At 34.3% G+C, this 24,797-nt stretch overlaps 1 protein-coding gene across 1 annotated transcript in view; it reads left to right on the forward strand.

Annotated features, from left to right (window-relative positions):
• LOC118202195 (Golgi resident protein GCP60-like) overlaps window positions 1–24,797 on the forward strand; it is a 61,241-nt gene that overhangs the window by 10,599 nt on the left and 25,845 nt on the right. Inside the window, exon 4 of the mRNA XM_085825176.1 lies at window positions 2,961–3,095. Coding sequence (XP_085681302.1) covers window positions 2,961–3,095 — 135 coding nt within the window. The remainder of the gene's footprint in view (window positions 1–2,960; window positions 3,096–24,797) is intronic.

Here is a 24,797-nt window from a genome sequence, read left to right on the forward strand (position 1 = left end):
AATAATATACCACAGGAAACAAACAAAAAAAAAAAAAAAAAAAGTTGAATATTTTTGAGTAAGGGGATTTAAGAATTAAGGTGAGCAATTTTATGCCAAATATTAAAAACTTGTATCAATACATCAAGTGCAGCCGTTGCATTAATTAAAATCAAATAAATGTGCATTTTTAATTGTTAAATTTTATTTCTGAATGCAGGTTTATATTTGTAAAATTAAAAATAGTAATAATATAATACAAAAAGCAGTAAAACGTAAATCTAATAAATAATTTTTTTCTCAAACCTCATATAAATGTTTTCTCATATTTTTAGTTTATCTTTAAATTATTTATTTGTGATTATTTATACTTTGATTATGTTGTATACTGCATATATTATAGAGAAAAAATTGGGGGGAAGGGATTCAATGAAGATAAGCATTCATTTAAAAGGAGTCAATGCAATAAGAATGTTGATAATTCTCAGTCTAGAACAAGGGGAAAAAATGCGACTTTAAAAGTCGTATCTCCCATTCTACTGGGCAAATTGACGAAATCCGACTTGCGTTTTTCATATCTCAAATGTGTGATTTAAGATATATATTAGATTTATGCATAGCATTGTTCTAACATAGGTATTCTGACACAAAATCAGGCTTTTATTTAAATTACGTACTTATTTTTTTTCCATGTTTGGATTTTATGATTCAAATTATGTCAAATGTTGAGTTTTGTAAAAATCATACAAGTAGTTTTTTAAAAATTATCTCTCAAAATTTTATTTCCTCACTGTTAATTGAGTTTGGTATGTGTTTATTAATATAGCTTTTGTTGTACCTTTTTTTTATTAAACTTATTTGATTCCTTATTTCACAATTTGAAGCTTAGTTTCAATCCAAATAAATTCGAAACTGTTCCCTCATTTATTTTTAGAATTTATTATTTGTTATTTTTATAAATTCTTTAAAAAAATTTTTAATTATATCCTCAAAAATTTTTACCATCATCTTTTATAATAGATTTATTTCTTGGCATACCTGACAAAAATAAGAGTTTGTTATTCAAAATTTCCCAATATATATGTGAATTTATGTCTAGGTGCATTTTGAACTTTGCCATATTTGCTATACATGATAATAATGCCTTGTGTACTTTACACACTTTGTTAAAAATATTTGAAAGAATGAATGATGCATCTTTTTTCTTTTTTTTTTTTTTTTTCTTTCCTTCTGATTGTGCACAATTGAAAGGGACAGGAAAGTAGATTACTATAAATTAAGAATTTCACCAAATGAATTATTCATGGTGCAAACTGAGAAAAGTGTGCCAGGATAAATTTTTGAATTTCTCAGTGCATTTCTCTCCATATTTTACAAAATTTAATATATTTATATTTAATAAAATAGGTATTTTCTTTTCTGTCTGATTTAAGTAGTTTTCATAAATTCTAATCTCTAATTATTCATAGTATGCCTTATAGGCCAGAAAAGACAATACAGTCAAAAGTCTTTAATCCGGACTCGTCAGGACTTCGGCGATTCCACATTATCGGTTTTTCCGGATTATAGACCATCAGTTTAAATCTGGTAAGATGGCATGCAGAAATTATAAAATTAAAAATATGAAACCGTAATTTATGAAATAAAGAGCAATTATGATCTAAAGGATATCAAAATTTACAAAAAAAAGCTTAATATTTATTTCTTTACTTTATTAAACATTTCTTTCAACGCGCACATGCGTAAAGCATACATTACGCATAGTCGAATTTAGAAAATTGCAACCAGAAAACTATTTGACGTGTATTCCTGATATTTATAATGATGAGGAATTTTATTTAAATCATATCAGAGTACATCGAGATGAAATACTACATTTAGTAAGGAATTATAAGCTGAATAAAATAAAAACATCTGCCCTGAAGATAAGGATAGTGCTGACAGATCAACTTCCAGTTCATTGTGCGTCGTGACGATCCCCCCCTTCCTCATAGCAGCGTGAAATTGATAAACAGAGTTCGGAATGGTTAGAGAAATAAATCACCTCTCTGTCACTTTCTTCATGCCTTTATCCATTTTTTGCAGCAGTTCTATTTTTTGTTTAATGGACATCAAAACATGCTTTCGCTTCGCAGATTCTTTGGCAGCTCCGGCATCAGAAATTCCATTTGACGTAATCGAAAGTTCAAGCTTACTTTTATAAAATTGCTCTAACAGTCTGCAAAAAATAATAAGTCAGATCCAATTCGAAGATTAAGGAACAACACAATCTGCAACATTAATTGAAATAGATAATTAGATAATTTTAGCTTAGCTTATACTGTCTGTTATACATTAAACGCGCATGCATAAATGTATTATTTGCATGCGTCAATGCATTATGCATTGACGCATGCAAATGCAATTGACGCATGCAAATGTAATTGACGCATGCAAATGCGTTGACGCAGAAAGTTTGTAGCTTTGAGATCCAGATTATAGATCATTTCGGATCATGGGTGTCCGGATTAACAACTTTTGACTGTATATTCATTTACTCACTTTCCAAATGTTCTTTACCTTCATTTAAAAATTTCATAAATCTATTCTGAGCATGTTTTGAGTAAATTTCTGAAATTCTAATTCTGAAAATGTTAATTTGAAATAATCTTGACGCATGCAAATGTGTTGACGCAGAAAGTTTGTAGCTTTGAGGTCCAGATTATAGATCATTTCGGATTATGGGTGTCCGGATTAACAACTTTTGACTGTATATTCATTTACTCACTTTCCAAATGTTCTTTACCTTCATTTAAAAATTTCATAAATCTATTCTGAGCATGTTTTGAGTAAATTTCTGAAATTCTAATTCTGAATATGTTAATTTGAAATAATCTAAGAATTAATGATTAAAAAAATGAAAAATTACACTATTTCTTTTGACTGGTGATTTGGAAGCTTTTGTTTATATACATATATATGTATTTTTCTCAAATGTTAAGGAAGGAAGAAGAGGAAAGGAAAAGAATAGAAGAAGAGGAAGAGGCAAGACAGAAGCTAGAAGAAGAAAGGTTGCGTTTGGAGGAGGAACAGCATTTAAAAGAAGAGAGAGAGAGACAAAGACAGTCCCACCAAAAGTAAGCAGTTAATTTTCATCTTTCATTTAAAACTCTAAGTTATTTTTCTTTCTTTCTTATTTTACTCATTTAAAATTTTTTGATTATTATTATGCTGCTCTAGCTTCTTCCTTCTACCTCTGTAAAAGTTTTCTATATAGAATACTGACATTGATCTTTGAAAAGTAACATTCCTTTCTACTCATAGCTAAAATTGCATATCTTCACCTAGAAATTTTAGCTAAAATTATAGATTTTTAATACATGACTTCAGTACTGAAACATATTGATTGTCAAAATGCATCCATTATTTGACATCACTTTTAAGTTAAAATGTTAAATTAATTTCAAGGCAATTTTGAGTTGTAAAGATGATAATTTATAAATTAATAATTGTATTAAAGTGATATCTGAATAAGTCATGGAAAAAGCTGTTAACTGGCCACAAATTATTCTGATAACTCAGAAGAGACTTACTCCTTCAGTACATCATGCCAGTTGGTAATCTATTGTAATATCTTGTTATTTAATAAATAAATATAATTATTGTTGAAGTGGCAATGCCATATTTGTATTAAAACGTCAGCAACGTGAGATATTGTTTTAAAAGATAAGATTCTGAAGATTTTACCAGCTAGAAGTAGTATAAAAATTTTGCCACTTAAGAATTGTATAAAATTTGTCTATCACCATGAACTAATAAAATTTATGTTCTACTAAGAAGATTGTCTGTTTTGTAAATTACTGCAAAATACATTACACTATCTTAAAGTTAAATGCATTTTCTTTTTTATATGCTGACAACAATTTGATTACATATAAATCTCTGTGTCTGCAGTATTCTGTGCTTGTCCCATCTACAGCATCTGTTTGAGGATAATTGCAATGCAAACTGTAGATTCTCAAGAATGGGATTTCATTAAGAGTCCCTGGTATATGATATAAAGTCTAAAAATCCAGATCTCCAGTATCTGGAATGATCTAATATCCAGACCTTTGGACTGCAAATCCAATAAATAAATAGCTTTATATATAAAATTAAAATAATGAGCAAAATTCACGTTCCTACTTACAAAGTTTAGGATTGAAGAATTTAATACAGGCCAAAAGAAGGCAGATGTGTCATAAATGCCATTTTTCTCTTCACTAGCTGAAATTCTCTGCAGGCATTAACTTTCAAACACCTGCTGGCTAGGGAGTGGGGCAGAGGCCAATGACAATAAATTGATTGGCATATTGATGTTGGCCAGAAAAACACTTTGGGCCCTTGAGCGATTGTGATGGTGTTAGCATTTTTCTGTTTCACCTAAACAATGCAAATAGATATAATAAGTAGACCCCAATGTTGCTATGTCTACAAATCATTTTGCTAGATTTAAACTGATCATCTCAGGACTGGAAAGTTCCAGCAGTTCTGGATCTCAGACTCTATACTGTATAGTAAATATTAAATTTCAGAATCCATGAAGATCTCAGGATATGTATGATTCTGTGTAACTTTCCTAATCTGGCTAAGTTCTTCAAAATGTATGTTAATTTAAGTAGTAATGAAATGTCTATTTTTTTGTGATATTAATTTACATGGAAAACAGAAACCACAGAGCATTTCAGACAAGAAAACAGATCTGAGGGCATTTCTCCCCATTGTAATTCTTGTTATTAATCCTCCTGAGCTGAACCTTGATCTGATCAGGTCAATGAATTTTCAAGGGATTTATTGACCAATGCCCTGGTCATCTTATAGATGACTGTTAGTTTATCCAACTGTAAGCTGTGTCCTAATTTTTAGGAGCACTCCAGGAAATAGACCTGTACCCTTCTTACCCTACTATCCACAATATTTTAAGTGCCCCATGGCAAAAAGAACACTATATGTCTACTAACATTTGTGCCTTTTCCAAGATTTAAATCAAAGTTCAGCTGGGAAGCAGCCAGCACCTCTAACCACCATATGTGTAGCGTTGCGGTATCTTAAATTAAAATTAATAAACATAAGAATACATCTTTGTGAGGGGACTGTAGTACAACTTTTATTATTGCGATTTCAACTTTAGAACACAACACAGCAAAAAGGCAAAGCGTGAAAGTTACATTTAGCATTTACAAGAATGCAAAAAAAAAAAAAATGCGAGCTGCACATGTGAACTGCGGGTTGTGAAATAAGATCTCACAGACAGGTAGACAACTCTGGTGGCTGAAACAATATGAATCAGCATAGAAGTTTCCCTCTCTTGCTTGATTTTGTATGTTGAAAAGGATGTGGAAAGGTTTTCTAAAATTTCTTATTTCAGCATTTCTGTAGTCCTTGTGTAAATAGCTGTAAAATTTCTGAAACTTGTATTGGTACCCTTTCCTTGCACTTGTAAAATAGTAATCGATCCTGATACTGCAAATAGTAATAAAACTGTTGTCAAGAAAATGCATATTGAAGCAAATGCCAAAGAAACTAATCATTGTCCACACCTCCTTGTTGTCTCCAGTCCTTCTGGTGAATTGCAAAAGATATCTGCTTTCTTGGTAAGCAAATACATCCATTTGTGCATTGCTGAGCCAAGGAATATAAAGCATCTTCCATTCTGTTTCCCTTTTATGTCAAACCAAACTTCGACAAATATCTATATCTGTGTTAGCACACTCAACTTCTGTAGAGGCATGATCTTCGGAAATCAACCTTCTGTTTGTTTGAGAAGAAGAGTTCGCTTTTGAGTTATCTGACAAAAAGGTTTGTGCTGCTGAGCGGATTAAGTGGCTTGCATGCCAACCTACCAATTTTCATTCAGAATTTTTTAAATGCTAGAACTTTTCAAGTAAGGATTGGCTTTGTTGTGTCAGAAGTTTTCAAACAGCAGTGTAACACTGTTCATCTTATAAGTCTGTATTAAAAGAACTTCTAATTAGGAACTAATTAGGATATTGATATGTTGATGACCTACAAATTAGCTGTTGAGGGACAGATATGAGATGTGTAGAGAGGCAATTACAGATCACTTTGAACAGGATCAAGGAATGGTCAAACAAACTGGGCTTTACTTTTTCGAAACAGAAGACTATATGCAAGCACTTTTGTAGAAAGCGAGATTTCCATTCTGAGCCCAAGTTTTATCTAAATAATTCAATGATTCCAGTTGCACCTGAAGTAAAGTTTTTAGAAGTGATTTGTTCGAATGAAAATTGACTTTCCTTTCTCATGTCTTAAACCTGAGAAAGAAGTCTATGAAAATACTAAATATTTTAAAAGTCTTGGTGAACAACTTCTGGGGTGCAGAGTGCTGCTCTGTGCTTCGCATTTACAAAGCACTTGTCCACTCTAGACTGGACTATGGCTCAGTTGTTTATGTATCCACTCGGCCTTCAATTTTGTTAAAATTAGATCCTGTTCATCATCAATCTCTGCAGATTTGTTCTGGAGCTTTCAGGACATCTCCTGTCCAGAGCCTTTATGTTGATTGTAAAAAATCATCACTGTGCTTGAGGTGTGAGGAATTGTCGTTTTGGCAGTACTTTAATATATTTTCTCAACCTGACTATCTCAATAAGCTATGTTTGCTTGATAACGTCCGTGACATTTTATCTGAAGCACAACCATCCTGTGTGTCTTCTTTTTCTTTAACAGTTCGTTCTCTAATTGAGGAAGTCTCCTTGTCTGGTATTTTGAAGTCCCACCCGACAAAAATACAGAAAGCCATCTTCTTGATGTTTTCAACCAAACTATCTACAGCCAACTTTTTGCTGAGCACAGGAATAGATATAGCAGTTATATTCCCATATATACAGATGGATCCAAGTCAACTGGTCATGTTGAGATAGTATTTATAATTGGAGACCATGTGGAGGGGGGAAATTTGCACCACACTTCCTCAGTCTTAACATCAGAAGTAACTGCTATATAATCTACACTTCTGTACACATCAAAGCTATGCCATGAAAAATTCATATTTTATACAGACTCATACAGTGCACTGAAAACTTTAGAAGGTTCTTCCAGAACTCGCAGTCCTGTAGTCATACATATTCTCAAGTTAATTTTTAACTTACAAAAGCATGGTTTTGAAATTCTGTACTGCTGGGTTCCTGGCCATGTTGGTATCAGGGAAAATGAACTGGCAGACATCACAGCCAAATCTGCTGTTGATTTGCGCAGCCAGCATGTTCCACTGACAGATATTAAGAAGGTTATTAAGCGAAACATTCTAGAGAAGTGGGATGCTCAGGTCCTCAATAAACTTCACAGCATGAAACCTGTAGTTAAGTAATGGGACTCGATACAAAACTGAAGGGAGGAAGTAATTATAACCTGTCTTCATATTGGTCATTCTCATATCGCATAGTTAGGCCAAGGGTGAACCTGTTTGTTCTTACTATGGAACTGTTCTGATAGTGCATCACTTTCTAATTGACTGCTCATATGACTCTTAAGCCTCTTGAGCGAATAATCGGGGAAGAGGTTAATACTTATTTATTTCGATACATAAGGGAAACTGGCTTTTATCATCTAATTTGATGTTATATCCTCGTTTTTTAATGTCTCATGTTTTAACATTTTATACCTACTTCACATTTCATATTCTATGTAAATCATGAATAATTTCATTTCAGTATTCATTATTTTATTACTTCTATTGATTTTATATGTCGATTATTATTTTAAATATGTGATTGTACTTAATTGTCTGTGTATTGTCATCATGTATCTGGCACTTATAACCTCTCCAGGTTGTGTGCCATATAGCCCATCTAATCATAAAATTGTCACCAAGCAGATTAATTTAATGCCAGTTATGGATAAAAGGAGCATCCTAATATTTGCACTTTCATTTGATGTAATCCCAATTGATTCTCGATAAGCCACCTTTTGTTTTTATAAACAAGGACATAAATTAACTATTATTGATGCATTTTGTTATTGCATTTTGTGAAAAATGAAATCAAAGTCTGTAGATTCTCATTTGTGACTGCACTCCAGTTCATTTACAGCTGGTCGAGAAAATTAACATCTGTTGAATAATAAAAATAACATCTGTATTTGGCTGACAAAACAGTAACAGATTGGAACAATTGTGTGCGAAATATTTGTTTAGTTTTCTAAACAGAACTAGCTTCTGGTAAAGTCAGAGAACCTAACAAAATAGTAGAAATCTATGAAAGCCTTTTGCACGCAGCAAGTTGAGTAAGAAAGCAGCAAAGGCCGTAACTTGTAGATTCTGCAGAAAGACTGATGAATGTTTTATTGTAAAAGTTGCAGGCAGATGTGCGGCTCAGTAAACCACATCAATGATTCATGTCATTTTGGCAGAATCTTTCTCAACTTTCATGATTCAACTATAATTAACTTTTGTGGTTGACAATATAATATGTAAGACTCCTATTTCTTTGTTGGATCTTATCAGCCTGTAAAACAATATTATGCTTTTGGAAAATGCTTTTTTATTCATAATTTTTTTTAAGATAAAACATGGTTTAATTCAATGAATATATCTTCCAGTTTGAATTTCTGTTACTGTCCAATGTAGCCTTCTTAAACTGACCAGATTTCCTGACATCTTTGATCTTTTTTTAATGTAATTAGAGATCATGATTATCAGCGATGGTTAGTATGGTCATTAACATTTCAAAGAAATTATTTTCAGTTAGCTAAAAAAATGTGAGTTTCAGATAAAGAGCAGCCAATCAATAATACAAGACATTTTTTTATTTATTTTTAACTAGCCCCTACATGGTCAGCCTTCTTCTGGCTTTTAAATGTACAAGAAAAATGCCTAAAGGGAGCACCAAAAAAAAAAAAAAAAAAATCAGTAAAAATTTATTATATGTAAAAAAAAAAAATTACACTGAAATAAGAATATCTCTTAATACAAATATTAATTATCTTACTAAAAAGATAAACCAACTCCATTGTCTTCCTTCGACAAAGTCCAGTGTATAAGAGAAACATTAAATTTAAAAACTGCACAGAATTATCACTCTCATTTTTCGGAGTGGCAGCAGTGCTGATATAATGAGAGAGATATATTGATTTGATGCAATTTCATCAAAAAACAAAAAATTAAAAAAAACTCATTCAAATTTTGAAAAAATCACTTTGAGCTGCACTGGGTGTTGTCTAGATGCACCTATGTACCAAATTTCATAGCCCTGGGTCTATTAGCTATGAAAGAAGCACGAATGAAAGACAGACAGATAGACTTTTCCTTTTATTATATGTAGAGATCATGTAAAAGTGCATTTCTTATTTGCATAAGAAAGGGAATGTTCAAAAATATTGTTTTATATGTGCTTTCTTAACTCCTCATTGCAAGTAAGAAATCAGAAAGTGGTCATTTTTACTCTGTTTTTTTATTAATTATTATTATTATTAATAATTTTTTAACTCAAGCTATTTTGACCTCTTTCTTTATTTTAATTTAAAACTGTAGCAGCTATATTCTATTCACGTTTGAAAAAAAAAAAATCTTGTTTGTCTATATTTGTCTTGTATGTACCAGGAGAATGACTTTCACAGATGCGGCATTGGTACAACTGTCGTACCATCCATGCCCTCCCCATTTTAGAGAATCGCCTATCTGTAGATCTCTGGGTGGTCCATTGTCGCTGCTCAGAGTAGCCGCTGGCTACGCATTATTTCCCTCTTCTTATCAGTTTGGCTACATTTTGGCAAAAACCGCAGGTTTCGTCTTGCGCCAATATACTTGAAAATCAAATAGAGGCCTTCTCTTTCTCAATCTGTCTCATAATTTTAATGCTAATTTTTTTAGTACTGACTTTTGCTATGATTAAAACATCAGCGATTTTGCACGCTCTTTAAGCTTACCATATTTAATGTTTTTAATCATAACAAATAAAAATAGATTAATATTTTAGATTTAATGCCCTTCTAGAAAATAGGTAAAACCGCTTTTATCATTTACTTCCTTTTCATACTTATGAATAATAAATTTTATTTTGACATTTTTTTGTGGAGTGCATAAAACCCTTAAGAACTGTTAACTCTTTCAAAGTGCTTCTATTATGTAGGCAATTTTGTCTGATTTATCAGGAGATAAATAAGAGACAATTGTATGCATAATAGTTTTTGTGATTTTCATTCATTCAGTGATTGCTTTCAATGATTTTCATTGATTGTAAATTAAATAAAATTAATTTATCTTTAGACCCTCTTTTAGGATGAGATCTGCCAAAAGGTATTTAAATATCAGTAAAGCTCACGTTACTTCTAAATTGAATCAAAACATCAGTTACATTGTATAAAATTTCGGCCAGTTTTATTTGCTGAAATTCTTATACTCCTCAAGAGATAAAGGGAATTCAGACAAGTTAATAAAAAAATATCTTTAAAAAAGGTTGTTATTTTGTCTGTAATAAGGTGTATGTCAACTTACTATTAAATGTATGAAAATTAGGATTGGATTATGGAAAAGCACGCGAACGCTATCTGCTTAAGGGGATGGATGCTTTCGTGTAAACCTTTATAAGAGAAAATTGCTCGCATTTACGTTCCTGGTGGAAAACTCCACACGTAATCAACCCGTTCTTCGGGTTTGATTGGATTAATTTTGTTCGCTTACTGAATTACATCAAAGCACACAACAATTACCTGTATAAGGGGAGTTATGCCTTCGCGGAGGACTTTCTAAGAGAAGCTGGCTTGCATTTAAGTTACACAAAAACCGTGAATCCAACTATTTAGCCGGGATTCAAACCCAAGCGAGCTACAAGTGTTCAGCCACCTTTACCGCTCTACTGAAGAGCTTGTAAAAATATTGATAAAGGAAAAGTACTGAAATAACTAAAATTTAATTTACTAACCTATATTTCTCAATCGACAGTACATAAATTACGCATATAAGGGGGATTATTTGTGAATAAATAAACTGTATTGCACTTTTCTACATTATTTCATATTACGATGGAATTATTGCATTTCAAAGTTATTTCTCATGAATTAATTTTGCTCCATTCATGATTTTTGATATTTTCAAAGAGAAAATTCCACACTTTAAATAAAAAAATACACGAGAAGATACTTTATATAAAATTTGGCGTAAACGGTTTTCAATTTTGCTTTGAAAATATTCCAGGGTAATCGTTTTCATTACTGGAAGAAATATGAAAATCAGATTTACTACATTGTGTCAACACCTAGTATATCCTTATTCTTTTGAAAACATGAAAGATTACTCTTTTTAAAATAAATTAGAAAATATATTATGTGCAAATAGAATAGTATTCGTTGAAAATGAAATAGACTTCAACCTTTGGATATAACGATGGTTTTAGACGAAATTTCTACCTATGAAAAGAAATTGATGTAGAATTAATTCTTCATGGACATTTAAAACTCTTCTCAAAAATTCTTTTGCTGATTGCATGTATAGGTCACGGATTTTTTTCTCTGCTAACATAAACAAAAGCCAATTTTACAAAGAAAAATTCTCGTTAAAGATATACCTTCTTTGCCTGATAGTCCAATGTAGTATTTGTTAAAGTTAGGTGATTAAACGCAACCAATGTATCTCGGATTTTGATTTTTATATTATAATAACAAAATTATCGAAAAAAAACAGATATAAATCTCTGTTATTGTTATGTAAAGCTTTATTATTGCTGTAAGTTCATCTCAAAATCTAATTGTATTGAATCTCATTCTAATCATCTAATGGTAATAAATATTATTAATATTTGTTTCATTAAATTATTCATTACCATTATTTTATTAATGAAAATATGTTATTTAAAATCGCATTCCAGCCTGCAGACTTAAAAATCTAGTCCGCATTTACTATATTTTGTTAAATTTTGTTGTCGCTTTCTAATTTCTAATATGAAAATACGCGAATATAAATGAAGAGTGAAAAAAAGTTAAAAAATTCACAAATTATTTGCGAGATTGATTAGAAATAGTGAGTGAAATATAAACATTGCATACATTTTGTTCTAAATAAATTGTGCAATGGATATGCATCCAGTACTGCATATTTATTTATGCACTATTTATTTAGAACTTCATTTAAATGAAAGCAAAATAATCATCGAAAAAATTGCAAATCTAGCAACCCCTCTACTATGGGACGTAAGCGTCCGACAAACATGTAAATTTTACTTCATCCATGGAGGGGGACTAACGACTTTTCTCGTTAGGAAAATGTCAAAGAGGGGGTAAAACTGCTTCGGATTGCGCCGGTCTGAAGGCTATATTATGAGAATTTCGAGCCGGTTTTAGAAGGTTAATAAAATTTGTGAAAAAAATGTGGAGAAGTGATAATAAATGAAGATACATTATAGAATCTTGGCTCATGTAGTTCTAACTAAAATTTCTTCTGGTCGTATTAGAATGCCAAGCAATTTATTGCTCCATCCATGTAAATACAAACAAGGTCTAAAGTATAAATACAACAAAGGTTGTTTAAATAAGCCTTTTTATTTAAACTTGAATTTAACGGAAGGTACAAGGTAAGTTGAAAAATAAGTTTCCTCTGTCGACTGTGGTTAGAGTTGTGTATGAAAGTCAAAAAATAGAATGAGACATTAAAGATATGACATATCTTTATTTTATTATTCTCGTACGAGTACGTTGAGACATTTGTCATATCGCTTGATAAGCTTCAAAAAGTAATCCAAGAAAAATTCACGCTTTGCATATGGAAGAAGCGTTGAACGGCTATGGGCGAAAGGCGACACAGCAGGAAAACGCGCAAGTCACCGATACACCATTGGGTATAGGTCGTTGCAAATCAAGCAGATGCCGCTGTTGCAGTGCCTGCACAAAGCGGAGACCAGCCTCTCATTTGAGCCCCGGTAGGTATGGAGGGAAGGTGCGTTTTGAATTCGTGGTCAAAGGAGGAAGTGAGAGCGGTTATCCGCTATGAATGGGCACGTGGAGTATTGGGAACAGAAATTCATAACCACCTTGTGGAAGTCTATGGGCCAGGTGTGATGTCGAAGCAAATGGTGTGGAGATGGTGTCGCACATTCAGTGATGGACGTCAGCAAGTGGAGGACATACCGAGAGCTGGACGGACGCGCACGGCCACTACAGATGCAAAAGTCAGGAAGGTGGATGACATGATTAGAGCGAACCGGCGTATCACCATCGATGAAGTAGCGGAAGAACTTGGAATCTCACATGAGCGAGCTCAAAACATCATCCATGACATTCTTCGATACAGAAAAGTGTCAGCACGATGGGTGCCCTGACAATTGACCTCGACACACAAGGAACAACGCATGGGGGTCAGCCTGGAACATCTCATGCGTTACCATGAAGATGGCAATGACTTTCTGTTTTGGATTGTGACGGGGGATGAAACGTGGGTCCACCATTTCACGCCAGAATCAAAGGCCGCATCTATGGAGTGGAAACATCCGTCATCACCTGTCCGAAAGAAGTTCAAGACAACTCCCTCTGCAGGTAAAGTGCTCCTCACAGTTTTCTGGGACGCCCAAGGAGTTTTGTTGCTGCGACTTTTTGGAGGTTGGAACCATCAATGCTACGCGCTACTGTGACACCCTGTCGAAATTGAAAGAGGCGATTCGGAAAAAGCGGCCTGACCTTTTCACATCTGGCATTCTGCTGTTGGATGACAATGCCAGACCACATTCGGCGACGGCAACGCAAAACCATATTGCAACTCTTGGTTGGGAATGCCTACACCATCCGCCATACAGTCCTGATCTCGCACCAAACGACTTACATCTGTTTCCGGCTTTGAAGAAAAATCTCGGGGGAAGGCGCTTTGGAAGCAATACTGAAGTGAAACAAGCCGTTCAACGCTTCTTCTATATGCAAAGCCCTGATTTTTTCCTGGCGGGCTTTTTGACGCTTATCAAGCGATATGACAAATGTCTCAATGTATTTGGTACCTATGTCGAAAAATAAAGGTATGTCATATCTTTAATGTCTCATTCTATTTTTTGACTTTCATACACAACTCTGACCACAGTCGACAGGGGAAACTTATTTTTCAACTTACCCTCGTACAAATTATGCATACAGACAAACTCCACCACTTGCAAGTAATTCAAACCAAAAATTCATAGTACAATCTAAAATGCATTCATAGCCTGGAACTTCACAAATTAGTCTAATGAACTGTTGGCCCCAAACTTGAAATGGCATGATATAACCAGGGCTGTCTAGTCAGAATCAGAGTCGGATAGATGTTTGGGTAAAAGGAGTTGGAGTTGGAGTCGCTAAAAAACATGTCGACTCCAACTCCAATTTTTGTTGAACAATTTGAATTTGAAATGAAATTAAAGTGGATTGAAAAAAAAGTAATGACAAACTGAGTTAATATTTTTATTTATGAACAATATACATTAATAAAAGTTATTTGCTATTTTATTGGCATATTAGTAAATAAATATAAGGGAACAGGATGAATGTGATATATGCCATTATTGATTAAACTGATTCATTTAGTTACTAATCTCATTGGTGAATTTAGTACAAAACTTTACTTAAATCTGAAGTGAGGGAAAAAAACAAAAACAAAAACAAAAAAAACTGAAAGGTTTCAGATTTAAATCATGTCCAAAGGGGCATTTTTTAATGTTACTTTTATTTATTAAATATCATGTTCTTTGCACTTAAACCATAAAATTCAGTTCAACAGCAATATTGCAAATTAATTTTAAAATGAGCATATCTTTAGAATTTCCGATACAGAGTCTTGTGGCCTGGATATAAAAATGTTTTTTTTTTCGTAGTGTTGCCACTGCTCGTTTTGAAATCGTTTAGTTTCTTAATCAAAAATTCGTTGAAGTGTTACAAAATATGAAATCGATAATAAAACAAATTTCAATTTCAAATTAGGCTTCCATATTCTATGAAAGCTTATGTTATTCAAATTTTGATGGCTCATTGTTTTATCACAATGTGGGAAATATACATACATTTATGCATATTCTTCATTATTTGATTTCTTTAAATATAAGACAGTGCGATGGTGGCAACGATTTGAAAAGTGATACAGCTTTTTTAAGTTTTCTACCCAAAATGCCCTTTGAACTAATAAATAAAATTAAAAAAAAGCACATCACTTAAGAACAAGTAGGATTTTGTGTCACTATACTTATGTTAGTGACTAGTTTTATACATAAACCTAATGTAAGTTATTTGAGGATCAGCTGATTAGAATGGAAGATAATAGAACAACCTCCTACTTTTTTGCTTTGTATAATCTCAGGCAATCAATGTATTGTGTCTTTCTTGTTATTTTATATACTAGGTCTAAATTTTAGACATATCTGTGGATGACACTCTTTTTTTTTTTTTTTTTTTTTTTTTTTTTTTGTTTGTAGAATTTTGATTTTAAGAATTTTCTACTAGCAGCCATTTGTATGAAGTCTCAGTTTAATTCATAAATAAATAATCAACAAATTTAGCATCTTTGGATTTGATATTAATACTTCTTTTTAAAGGAAATCAGTGTCGTGTTCCAGTTATTTGGGAGGGGTTATTTCCATGTATTTAGAGGATTCAGTTTTATTATTCTTATCATGACAAAATAAACATATGTTATGGCTGTCTGCCTAATGGAAAGAATGCTTTTATGGAAGAATTCCTAAGGGAAACTGGCTCGTATTCCTATTATATATTGCTAACTTTATAGAATTTGTAGTTTGTGAGATTTTACAAACTCAAATAAATCCGTAATTCATATTGTTTTTCCCTTATTTTTAACAGCTATTGTAAATAGCCAATTCCCTCCCCCCCCCATATTTAAATAAATTTAATGCAACTTTCATAATAATTTATGCAAAAATTAAAATACAAAGTAATTTTTCTAGAAAATTTAAATAAAAATTTGGATTTTGCTTTATTTCTGAAGTTTCTAAGGCCAGAGATCTGAAGCTTTATTAGCTTCTGAAGTCATTTTTTTTCTGAATTAGATATATAAAGTCCCCATCCATTGTGTCTACAAACAGTAAAGCCAAACAATAATTTTCTAAATGTAAAAATGCTAGTTAATAATTATTGCATTAAAGAAAAGAAAATTTGTGTGAATGCAATACAGTGCATCAAAATTATCTATTATTCAAATGGAAATTTTTATTTCACTTTAGCCATGCCTCTGGCCTCTAGCTACACCTGTGGTGCTATTTATATGCTTCTAGTTATATTTATATTAAATTAGTTAAATTCTATTGCTATTATAGAGAATATTTTTTCTCATCCTTTAATGTTATCGAAATAGCTGTGCACAAGCATGATCACATTAAGGGTGCCTACTGTGGTCCTGATGCTTTCAAAAAGGCATTAAATGATGTACAATACAAAAATATCTCACTAGACTTGAAGCACAGAACTTCAAAAATTAGTTTAATGCACTCAAAACTGATTGCATGTTTTCACTTTATACTGACATTTTGAACATTCTAGATAAAAAAAAAAAAAAAGAAAAAAAAAAAAAATATTATTCTGCCAGAGATTAAAAGAGAAACTGAAACAGTTGCTGATTTACATAATTCTCCCGAAAAATTAATTGAAAAGCATTTAAATATGTGAACATTTAATTGTAGAAAAGAAGATGAAAAATGATGGCCAAATTTTGAATTTAAAATTGTAATATTATTACAGGAAAAAAGCAGTTTGATGTAGAAGCGTAATGGGCACCAGAGTTGGGCATAATTTAGTTACAAAGTAATCTTTAATAAGTAAAGTGTTTGTCGCCGATAGTTTATTGGTTGCTTACGTAACTGTAAATTGTTTTATTCCCCGTACAGTGCAGCGCCTGACGAATATTATGAGAAAGCTAAGCCAGAAAAATTAAAAATACAAGAGCACGTGAATTTAACATTTAATAAATAAATTTAACATCTGTTTGTCGCCGATAGTTTATTGCTTGCTTGCGTAACTGTAAATTGTTTTATTCCCCGTGCAGTGCAGCGCGTGACGAATATTATAAGAAAGCTAAGCTGGAAAAATTAAAAATGCAAGAGCACGTGCGTTTAAAATTTAGTAAGTAAATTCAACATCTATATTTAATGGAATTTGGAAATATGCAACCGGCAACAAGGAAAAAACAAATAAAATGAAATAAATAAATATCTTTATTATATGCGGCTTAAGTGTCTGTTTGTCGCCGATAGTTTAATGGTTGCTTGCGTAACTGTACTAGCCAATGGAGTGAAGTTTCCCGGCACAGGGTTGCCGTTTTAATTGAGACGTAGACAATTTCCTGTAAAACTTGCCTTTGCTGTGACCATCAATAAGTTTCAGGGCCAAACGCTTAAGCGTGCTGGCATTTTTTTACCTGAGCCTGCATTTGGACACTGTCAACTGTATGTTGCCTGCTCAAGAGTTCGTGAAAGAACGGACGTAAAATTAAAAATGATGAAAAGATCTACACAAGAAATGTTGTATACAAAGAGATCTTTGACATGTGAATTAACATTTTATTATTTAAATCACCTTTATTGATTGAGCTAGCCATGGCTCTTAAGAAATGTACCGCCAGTGGTTTCCTTCATTGCACTCTACTTTAAGCAATTAAGCAACTAGAAGGGGAAACCCCGTGGGGCAGTAAGCAAAGGGGCGTCCTCGGCGCCTGCCCTGGGTAATTCAGTTTGAATTAGCAGACACCTTTGCACAAATCATTTTAATTACGATTTATGATATCTAGAACAGCGGTCATTTCGTATGACCGCCGGACTTTCTAGTCGATTAATAATTGAATTACAATGTAATTGAAAATATAAGTAATTTACATTTAAAGCAATTATATTGTAGCTGTAATTTGAAATCCTTCAACTACGAGAATGCGTCCGAAATTAAGTTTCCCCTGTAGTTTTCCCCGGTAAATCGAACAGCAATTGGGGAAACAAGACAGCGATGGAACGCAAAAGAAATTGCTGGGTATCGTTTGGTCATGCTCGAGCAGATGTCGTAGTGCCTGTGCAAAGCGGAGACCACCTCTGCTCTCCGTCTGATCCCGGTAGGTATGGAGAGAAGGTGCGTTTTGAATTCGTGGTCAGAGGAAAAATTGAGACCAGTTTTCCGTAGTGAATAGGCATGTGGAGTATCGGGAGAAGAAATCCATAGCCGTCTGTGGGCCGGATATGATATCAAAACAAATAGTGCGGAGGTAATGCTGCGAATTCGGTGAGGGCAAGTGCTGGAGAGACCGAGACCTGGACAGACTTCCACGGCCACTACAGACGAAAATGTCAGGTGGTGAGTGACATGATTAAAGCAAACCGCTATATGACCATTAATGAATTAGCGGGAAAACTTGGAATGGGACACGTGCAAGCTTGCAAGATCAGCTACGATATTCTTCGATACCGGAAAATCTCAGCATGATGAGTGCCCTGACAACTGACCTGAAACTACATGAAACAACGCATCGTAGTGGGCCTCGAACATATCATGCATTGCCATCGCGATGTCAATGAATTTCTATATCGGATCTGTTCTGTATTGAATGAAACATGGCTCCACCATTTCACGCCAGAATCGAAGACCATATCTATGGAGTGGAAACATCGTCATCACCTATCCGAAAGAAGTTCAAAACAACTCCCTTTGCAGGTAAAGTGCTCCTCACAGCTTTCTGGGGCACCCAAGGAGTTTCGTTGTTGGAAACCAAGGAGGTTAGAACCATCAATGCTATGTGGTTCTGTCACACCCTGTCGAAATTGAAGGAGGCTGTTCTGGAAAAGCAGTCTGACCTCAGATCTAGGGTTCTGTTGTTGAATGACAATTCAAGACCACGATTGGCGACGACAACACAAAACCATATTGAAACTCTTGGTTGAGAGCGCCTTGACCACCACTTTTACAGTCCTGATCACGCACGAAGAGACTTCTATTTGCTTCCAGCTTTGAAGAAGATTCTCGGCTGAAAGAGCTCTGGAAGCAGTGCTGCAGTCACGCAAGCCGTTTCAACGCTTCTTCCGTGTGCAGAGCCTTGATTTTTTCCAGGAGAGCCTTTTTGATGCTTACAAAGTGGTATGACAAATGTATCAACATACTTGGTAATTATGAGGAAAAATACCTCTTATCTTTAATGTCTCATTATATTTTCTGTCTTTCATACGTACCTCTGTCCACAGTCGCCAGGGGAAACTTGTTTTCGAACTCTCCCTCGTACAGTGTAATTGTAGTTATAAATCAGCCGATTACAATGTAATTGTATTACAAATCGTATAATTACAATGCAATTATAATTGCAGTTGATTCAATTACAATGTAATTGTAATTACGTATAATTCAGTAATCATGTGATTGCAATTTATTCAATTACAATTAATTCAATTATGATGTAATTACATTATAAATTGTACAGTTGCAACGCCAAAAAGTTCAATTACAATTTAAATCTAATTGCACAATTTTTAATTACTATAAAATTCTAGCAACAGTTATAATTAGCCTGTATATGTACATTGCACAAAAAAAGGGGGGGACAGTTCTACTGGCCGATTGACGAAATTAAAGTTGCGTTTTTCATGTCTCGAAAGCGTGACTTAGGATATGTATTAGATGTATATGTAGCATTATTCTAACATAGGTATTTTGACACAAAATCGGACTTTTTTATAAAATAACATACCAGTTTTTTTTTTTTTTTTTTTTAGTCCAAAGGGATTTGAATCCCGAAGGACTATTAGTTTCGTTTTGGCATTTTGCGTCGGACTCATAAATGTCGGTTCACTTTTCAAACTGTTGCCACAAAATGTTAGAGTCCTGCATTATATTTGAAGAAATTAAATAATGAAAAATCTGCATAAATGTATGTATATTTCTCGTATTGTGATAAAACAACGGTGCATAGAGTCATCGAATTTTGAATAACGTAATCCTCCAACGAATATGAGCATGTGGAAGACCAAATTTGAAATTTGAAATTTGTTTTATGATCGATTTCCTATTTTTTAAAACTTTGACGAATTTTTGATTAACAAACTCAAGGATTTCAAAGCGAGCAATGGCAACGTTGTGCAGAAAAAACATTTTTATCTCCAGCGCGTGAGTCTCTGTATCGGAAATTCTAAAGATATGCTCGTTTTAAAACTATTTTGCGATATTGCTGTTGCACTGGATCTTATGTTTTAAGTGCGAGGAACATGATATTTAATAAAGAAAGGTAACACACAAAATGTTAAAAAACGCTCCTTTGGACGTAATTTAAAATCTGAAACATTTCAGTTTTTTTTTTTTTTTTTTTTTTTTTTTTTTTTTTTTTTTTTTTCAATATTTACTCCCGACTCGGTTCGGTCGTTCTCGGAGCTCAACACACTCTAAGATAAAACTCGACGATGCACTAACTCGCGATACACTAAGAGACTGTCGATGCACTCGACGACCAACCACTAGACTACGAGGCATTCGCTCACTGACTCTTAACTGTCAGCTCGATGGACTAGGCACACTGACTCATTCATGCAGCTATTTAATTAAAACTAATTTTGTAATTCATTATTTAACCCATATCTCCATGATTTCGAATGGTTGCAAAATACTTTTACTGTTACATATATTACTCAAACATCTGTAAATCTACCGCAAATACCATTTTTAAAAGGTCAAACCTTTATTTATGATTCTCAAATAAACATTATTGACAATTGTAGTTTACTTTTTGGGGAAACATCGGAAAATGCTTGAATTAATGAACAACGCAGTTCTTATAATAGAGTGCTAAACATAAAAGCTTCAACAAAAATTCTCTCTCTTTCTTCCCCCCCCCCCCGCGGTGTTCTTCAATTTTTTCTTTCTTATTGTATAAATGAAGAGGGAAAACATATGCCATTATATAACCTCAGTAATTTTTTTAATTAAGTATTTAAAATTAGTGCTAAAACTTTCCATGCATAATTTTCTGTTTTTGACACACATACATGCTCAAAAAAAAAAACAGGGAGGGACTCCACCTATTTATGCTTGACCTATAAATTTAAGATTGATCTCATTAATATTGTAAAATAAGCAAACATTAAAAGAAAAAAAAAATAGTTACATTAAAATCTTTTTCTTCCAGAGTAGCTGGCATCGCGTGCTTTGCCTTGATCGATTAAATGTCATTTTCTCCTAGTGCGATATTAGAAACAGAAATCTGCGAGCATTCTCAATTTTTACTTACTGACAATTTTTACTTTTAACTATTCGATTTGTAAGCTTTATGCGCTCGAACTAATATCTTTAAGAAGGCTTTTTACTAAGGTATCTTTCCGTTCGTTAGATGGCCTTTTTTACTCTGCCGTAATCTGTTGCTATGTTTCGTCTTATTTCTGGTCATGATTGTCTTTTAAAATATCTGCATCGAATGGACATTTTCCCAACCCCAATTTGTAAATTTTCAAACCTTCATGAGGAAATTGACGCCTCACATCCGAGTCGTTGCCCTGCATTTAATGTTAGATCACTCTGGGTGAGGTATTGGGAGGCGAGACATAAAATGCACTCTTTTGCAAAAAAAATCAAAGCACCATGAAGGAAGGGGTAGTTTTTGATGAAATTGAATATGTGTATAGCTCATACACAGATAATAAAATGTTTAAAAAATCAAGGTCATAGTACATGTTCACGGCTCACAATCACTATTGAGTGTTCAAATTAGTAGTTGATCGAACCGCCCCTGGCGGCAATGCATACTTGAATTCGTCGAGGCAAGGAGGGGTAGAGGTTCCTAATGTCATCCTGCGTCACATTCTGCCAGGCATTCATCAGTTGTCGCTCCAGATCTGCGATATTTTGTGGTGCCCGAATCTGGCGGCCTACCGTGTCCCAGACATGCTCGATTGGTGAAAGGTCTGGTGAACCTCGCTGGCCAACGAAGAGTATCAACCGCATGGAGACAGTCCAGAGATATGCGAGCGGTATGTGGCCTTACATTATCTTGTTGATAAATGGCCCCAGGACGACGTGGCTTGAAGGGTAATGCAACCGGCAGCAGCATGGTAGCAACATATCGATGAGCTGTTAAAAATGTACGGAGATGTACTAAAGATGACCTGCTGTCATAAGAAATAGCACCCCAAACCATCACACCATGGGTTATGGCTAAACAAAGGCTGTTTGGGACCGCTGGCCCCGTCCTCTCCAGACACGAACACGGTGGTCATCAGCTTCAAGAGTGAAACGGGATTCATCGCTGAACACTATGCGATGCCAGTCTGATGGCAGCCATGATGATCGGCTGCGACACCACTGCAGACGACTCCGCCAATGTTGTGCGGTCAAAGGCAAAAAGGCCCTGTGATCGTAACCCCGTCTCAAAACAAGCGCCGTGAGAGGGTGGATGGTACCACGGGAGGTATAGACGTGGCTGTAGTGTGTTGAATAGTCGACAATGATACCTTTGGGGCTGCTCGGGCCTGGCGAACAGTCATCCTATCTTGCCTCGCATTTGTGCTCCTTGGCCTTCCAGAGAATTTATTTCGTCGGCAGTTTCCTTGTAGCAACCATTGCTGCCAACATCTTTGCACAGCAGGTGGCGGCCTATTGCTCGGTATGACCACCCAGATTAAACAATTAAATTGCCACATTTAGTCGTTTAATTGTCTGCAATATCTTCGATATCGTCGTAATGGCATCTGTAGTTGCTTCTTTACGGAACTACAATGGCAGCAACAAAAAAGATAAATTTTCTGCCTCTGTTACTGGTTTTATACTTTGCAAATTGCGTGCCATGATCGCAATTCCTGTTGGTTTGCATGTTCGATCAAGATGTTTTTGCATACCAAATTTCATCACGACCGCAGAAGTCCTTCTTGGTGCTTCTATTTTTTTGCAAAAGAGTGTAAATTTATAGATTTTTACTGTGGAATCGTTTTTAGTTTTGCTGTTTTCTTTCATCTTTGCTTGTTCTGTCTGCAGTTGTCTTTGTAATCTGCCATTAGAAATAAATTCAGTCTTCTCTGATGTCTTTGCTTAAGAACACTTTAGAAGTAGCGGCATTGTCAACCAAATATCATTTTGACAGTCAAAATCTCAAATTTTTTCAAAAAGGAATCATTTTGATAAAAATGTTAAAATGCATTTCTGATGTAAAATCGCAGTACGGAATGAATAGAAAATGGCTAGACAGTGTAGCATTAATATAAAACTGTGTGGCTAAGAGGGAGAACAAATCCTTAGTAAGGGATATGGTCTTCCCTGACTGCAGTGGTTGCGTTGCATCATTTGCCGAACTCAACACCAGATTATCTAACAGGGTAAGCGTTCTCATTCTTCAAGGAACACTTTTATCAGCTGTCTGGTGTTCTCTAGAAGGTAAGATTGTTCTACTAGGGAGATGCCTGGGTACGTTCATTGGGATACGCTCGCCAATCCATTCTGTGAAAATCTCACTTTCCAGGAGCTCCTCAACAGCATGAGTCCTATGTGGCCATTCATTGCTATTCATTAAAAAAAGTGGCAGAGCAAGTGACACTCCGAAAAAGACGCACGGGGGGCAAGGATAACTTTATCATTGTAATGACATCCGGTAAGTGAACCTCTGTGGAAATTGCTGAGCTCGGTTCTTCATAATGTCTCCCCATACAAGCTCAGCAGCACCAAACCATAGATCTCTTTTCCTGATGCTAGAGGGTTGGAGGTGTGTCCTTATTTCTCTCCATATTAACTTGGGCCAAGAAACGTTTGCCAGACTGAAACGACTTTCTTCAATAAAGAGAACATGACTCTAGTGATCCAGTGACTCTAGTGATCATGTCTTTGTGTTCTCAACACCACTGTAAACGGTGTCGCCAATGAGCTTCTTTGAAAGGTATGCAGCTTTCAGGACGGTGGCCGAACATGCGACCATTATTAAGTCGTCTGGCCATAGTAACCCGGAGCACCTGTTGTTCTGTCGCCGTGCGCAACTGCTGAGCATTGTTGCCCGCTGTCTGATTTCGACCTCTTTTCGCTTGCAGTCACCGTTGTTTTCATTGGCCAACCTTCATCAAAGGCTTTCTAAGCTCGTGAAACAAACTTTTTATTCATTACAAAATCTTAGGAGTTCACTATGCGCCTTCTCAAGTTTGTCAATCATTCTACCACGTATAAAGGCATCCTGATATTTTTTATGGCCATACTACATGTACAATCTTGCAGAAGAATGCCTGAAAATGCTCTATCCTTTTTTCTTCTAAAGTCGCTGACTGTTCGTGTTTTGACGTACCCTCTGATGCCATGGTGCTGGTATCTGCATATGCATCACCTCCTGCGTCTGCTTTTCGCTGTCCTTTCTAACAATTTCATGGTTGTATGCTGAAAAATGAATTTGTTGCTTAAGTCTTAGCCATTAGTGTATTATACTGAAGGCAGTTAACTTATTAAGTAATTAGATGATGGTCAGTCTCTTGTGTCAGCTATTTTGCTGAATTTGAGTGGTTTTTCTTTCATGAAAAATATTCTGAGTGCAGAGAGCTCAGAAGTTCTTGAAGAATATTCTTTTCATAGAACATGTTCTTTTCTTTTCTTTTCTTTTCTTTTTTTTTTTTTTTTTTTTTTTTTTGTACAGTAAAATTTAAAATATATGCACTGGATTTAATATTTATTATCGCAAATTCTTGTTGAGAACCAACAACTAGTTGAATATTAAATAAATTTTGAAGTTTTTAGTTTGTTTCAGTAATATTGATTATAGTTTTTAGACTGGGTTTTATGTTTAGTGGCAGAAAAATTAATGGTGAAATTGGTACATTTTGTATGTAAATGGTATAATTCTTATTCATTTTTTATTCATTTATTTTGGTAAATCATATAAATGTGTTCGATAATATTGCAAAATGATG

Source organism: Stegodyphus dumicola, chromosome 10 (genome assembly GCF_044657685.1).
Source record: "Stegodyphus dumicola isolate Sdum_Otavi_A_Nest chromosome 10, ASM4465768v1".
Lineage (NCBI taxonomy): Eukaryota > Metazoa > Arthropoda > Arachnida > Araneae > Eresidae > Stegodyphus > Stegodyphus dumicola.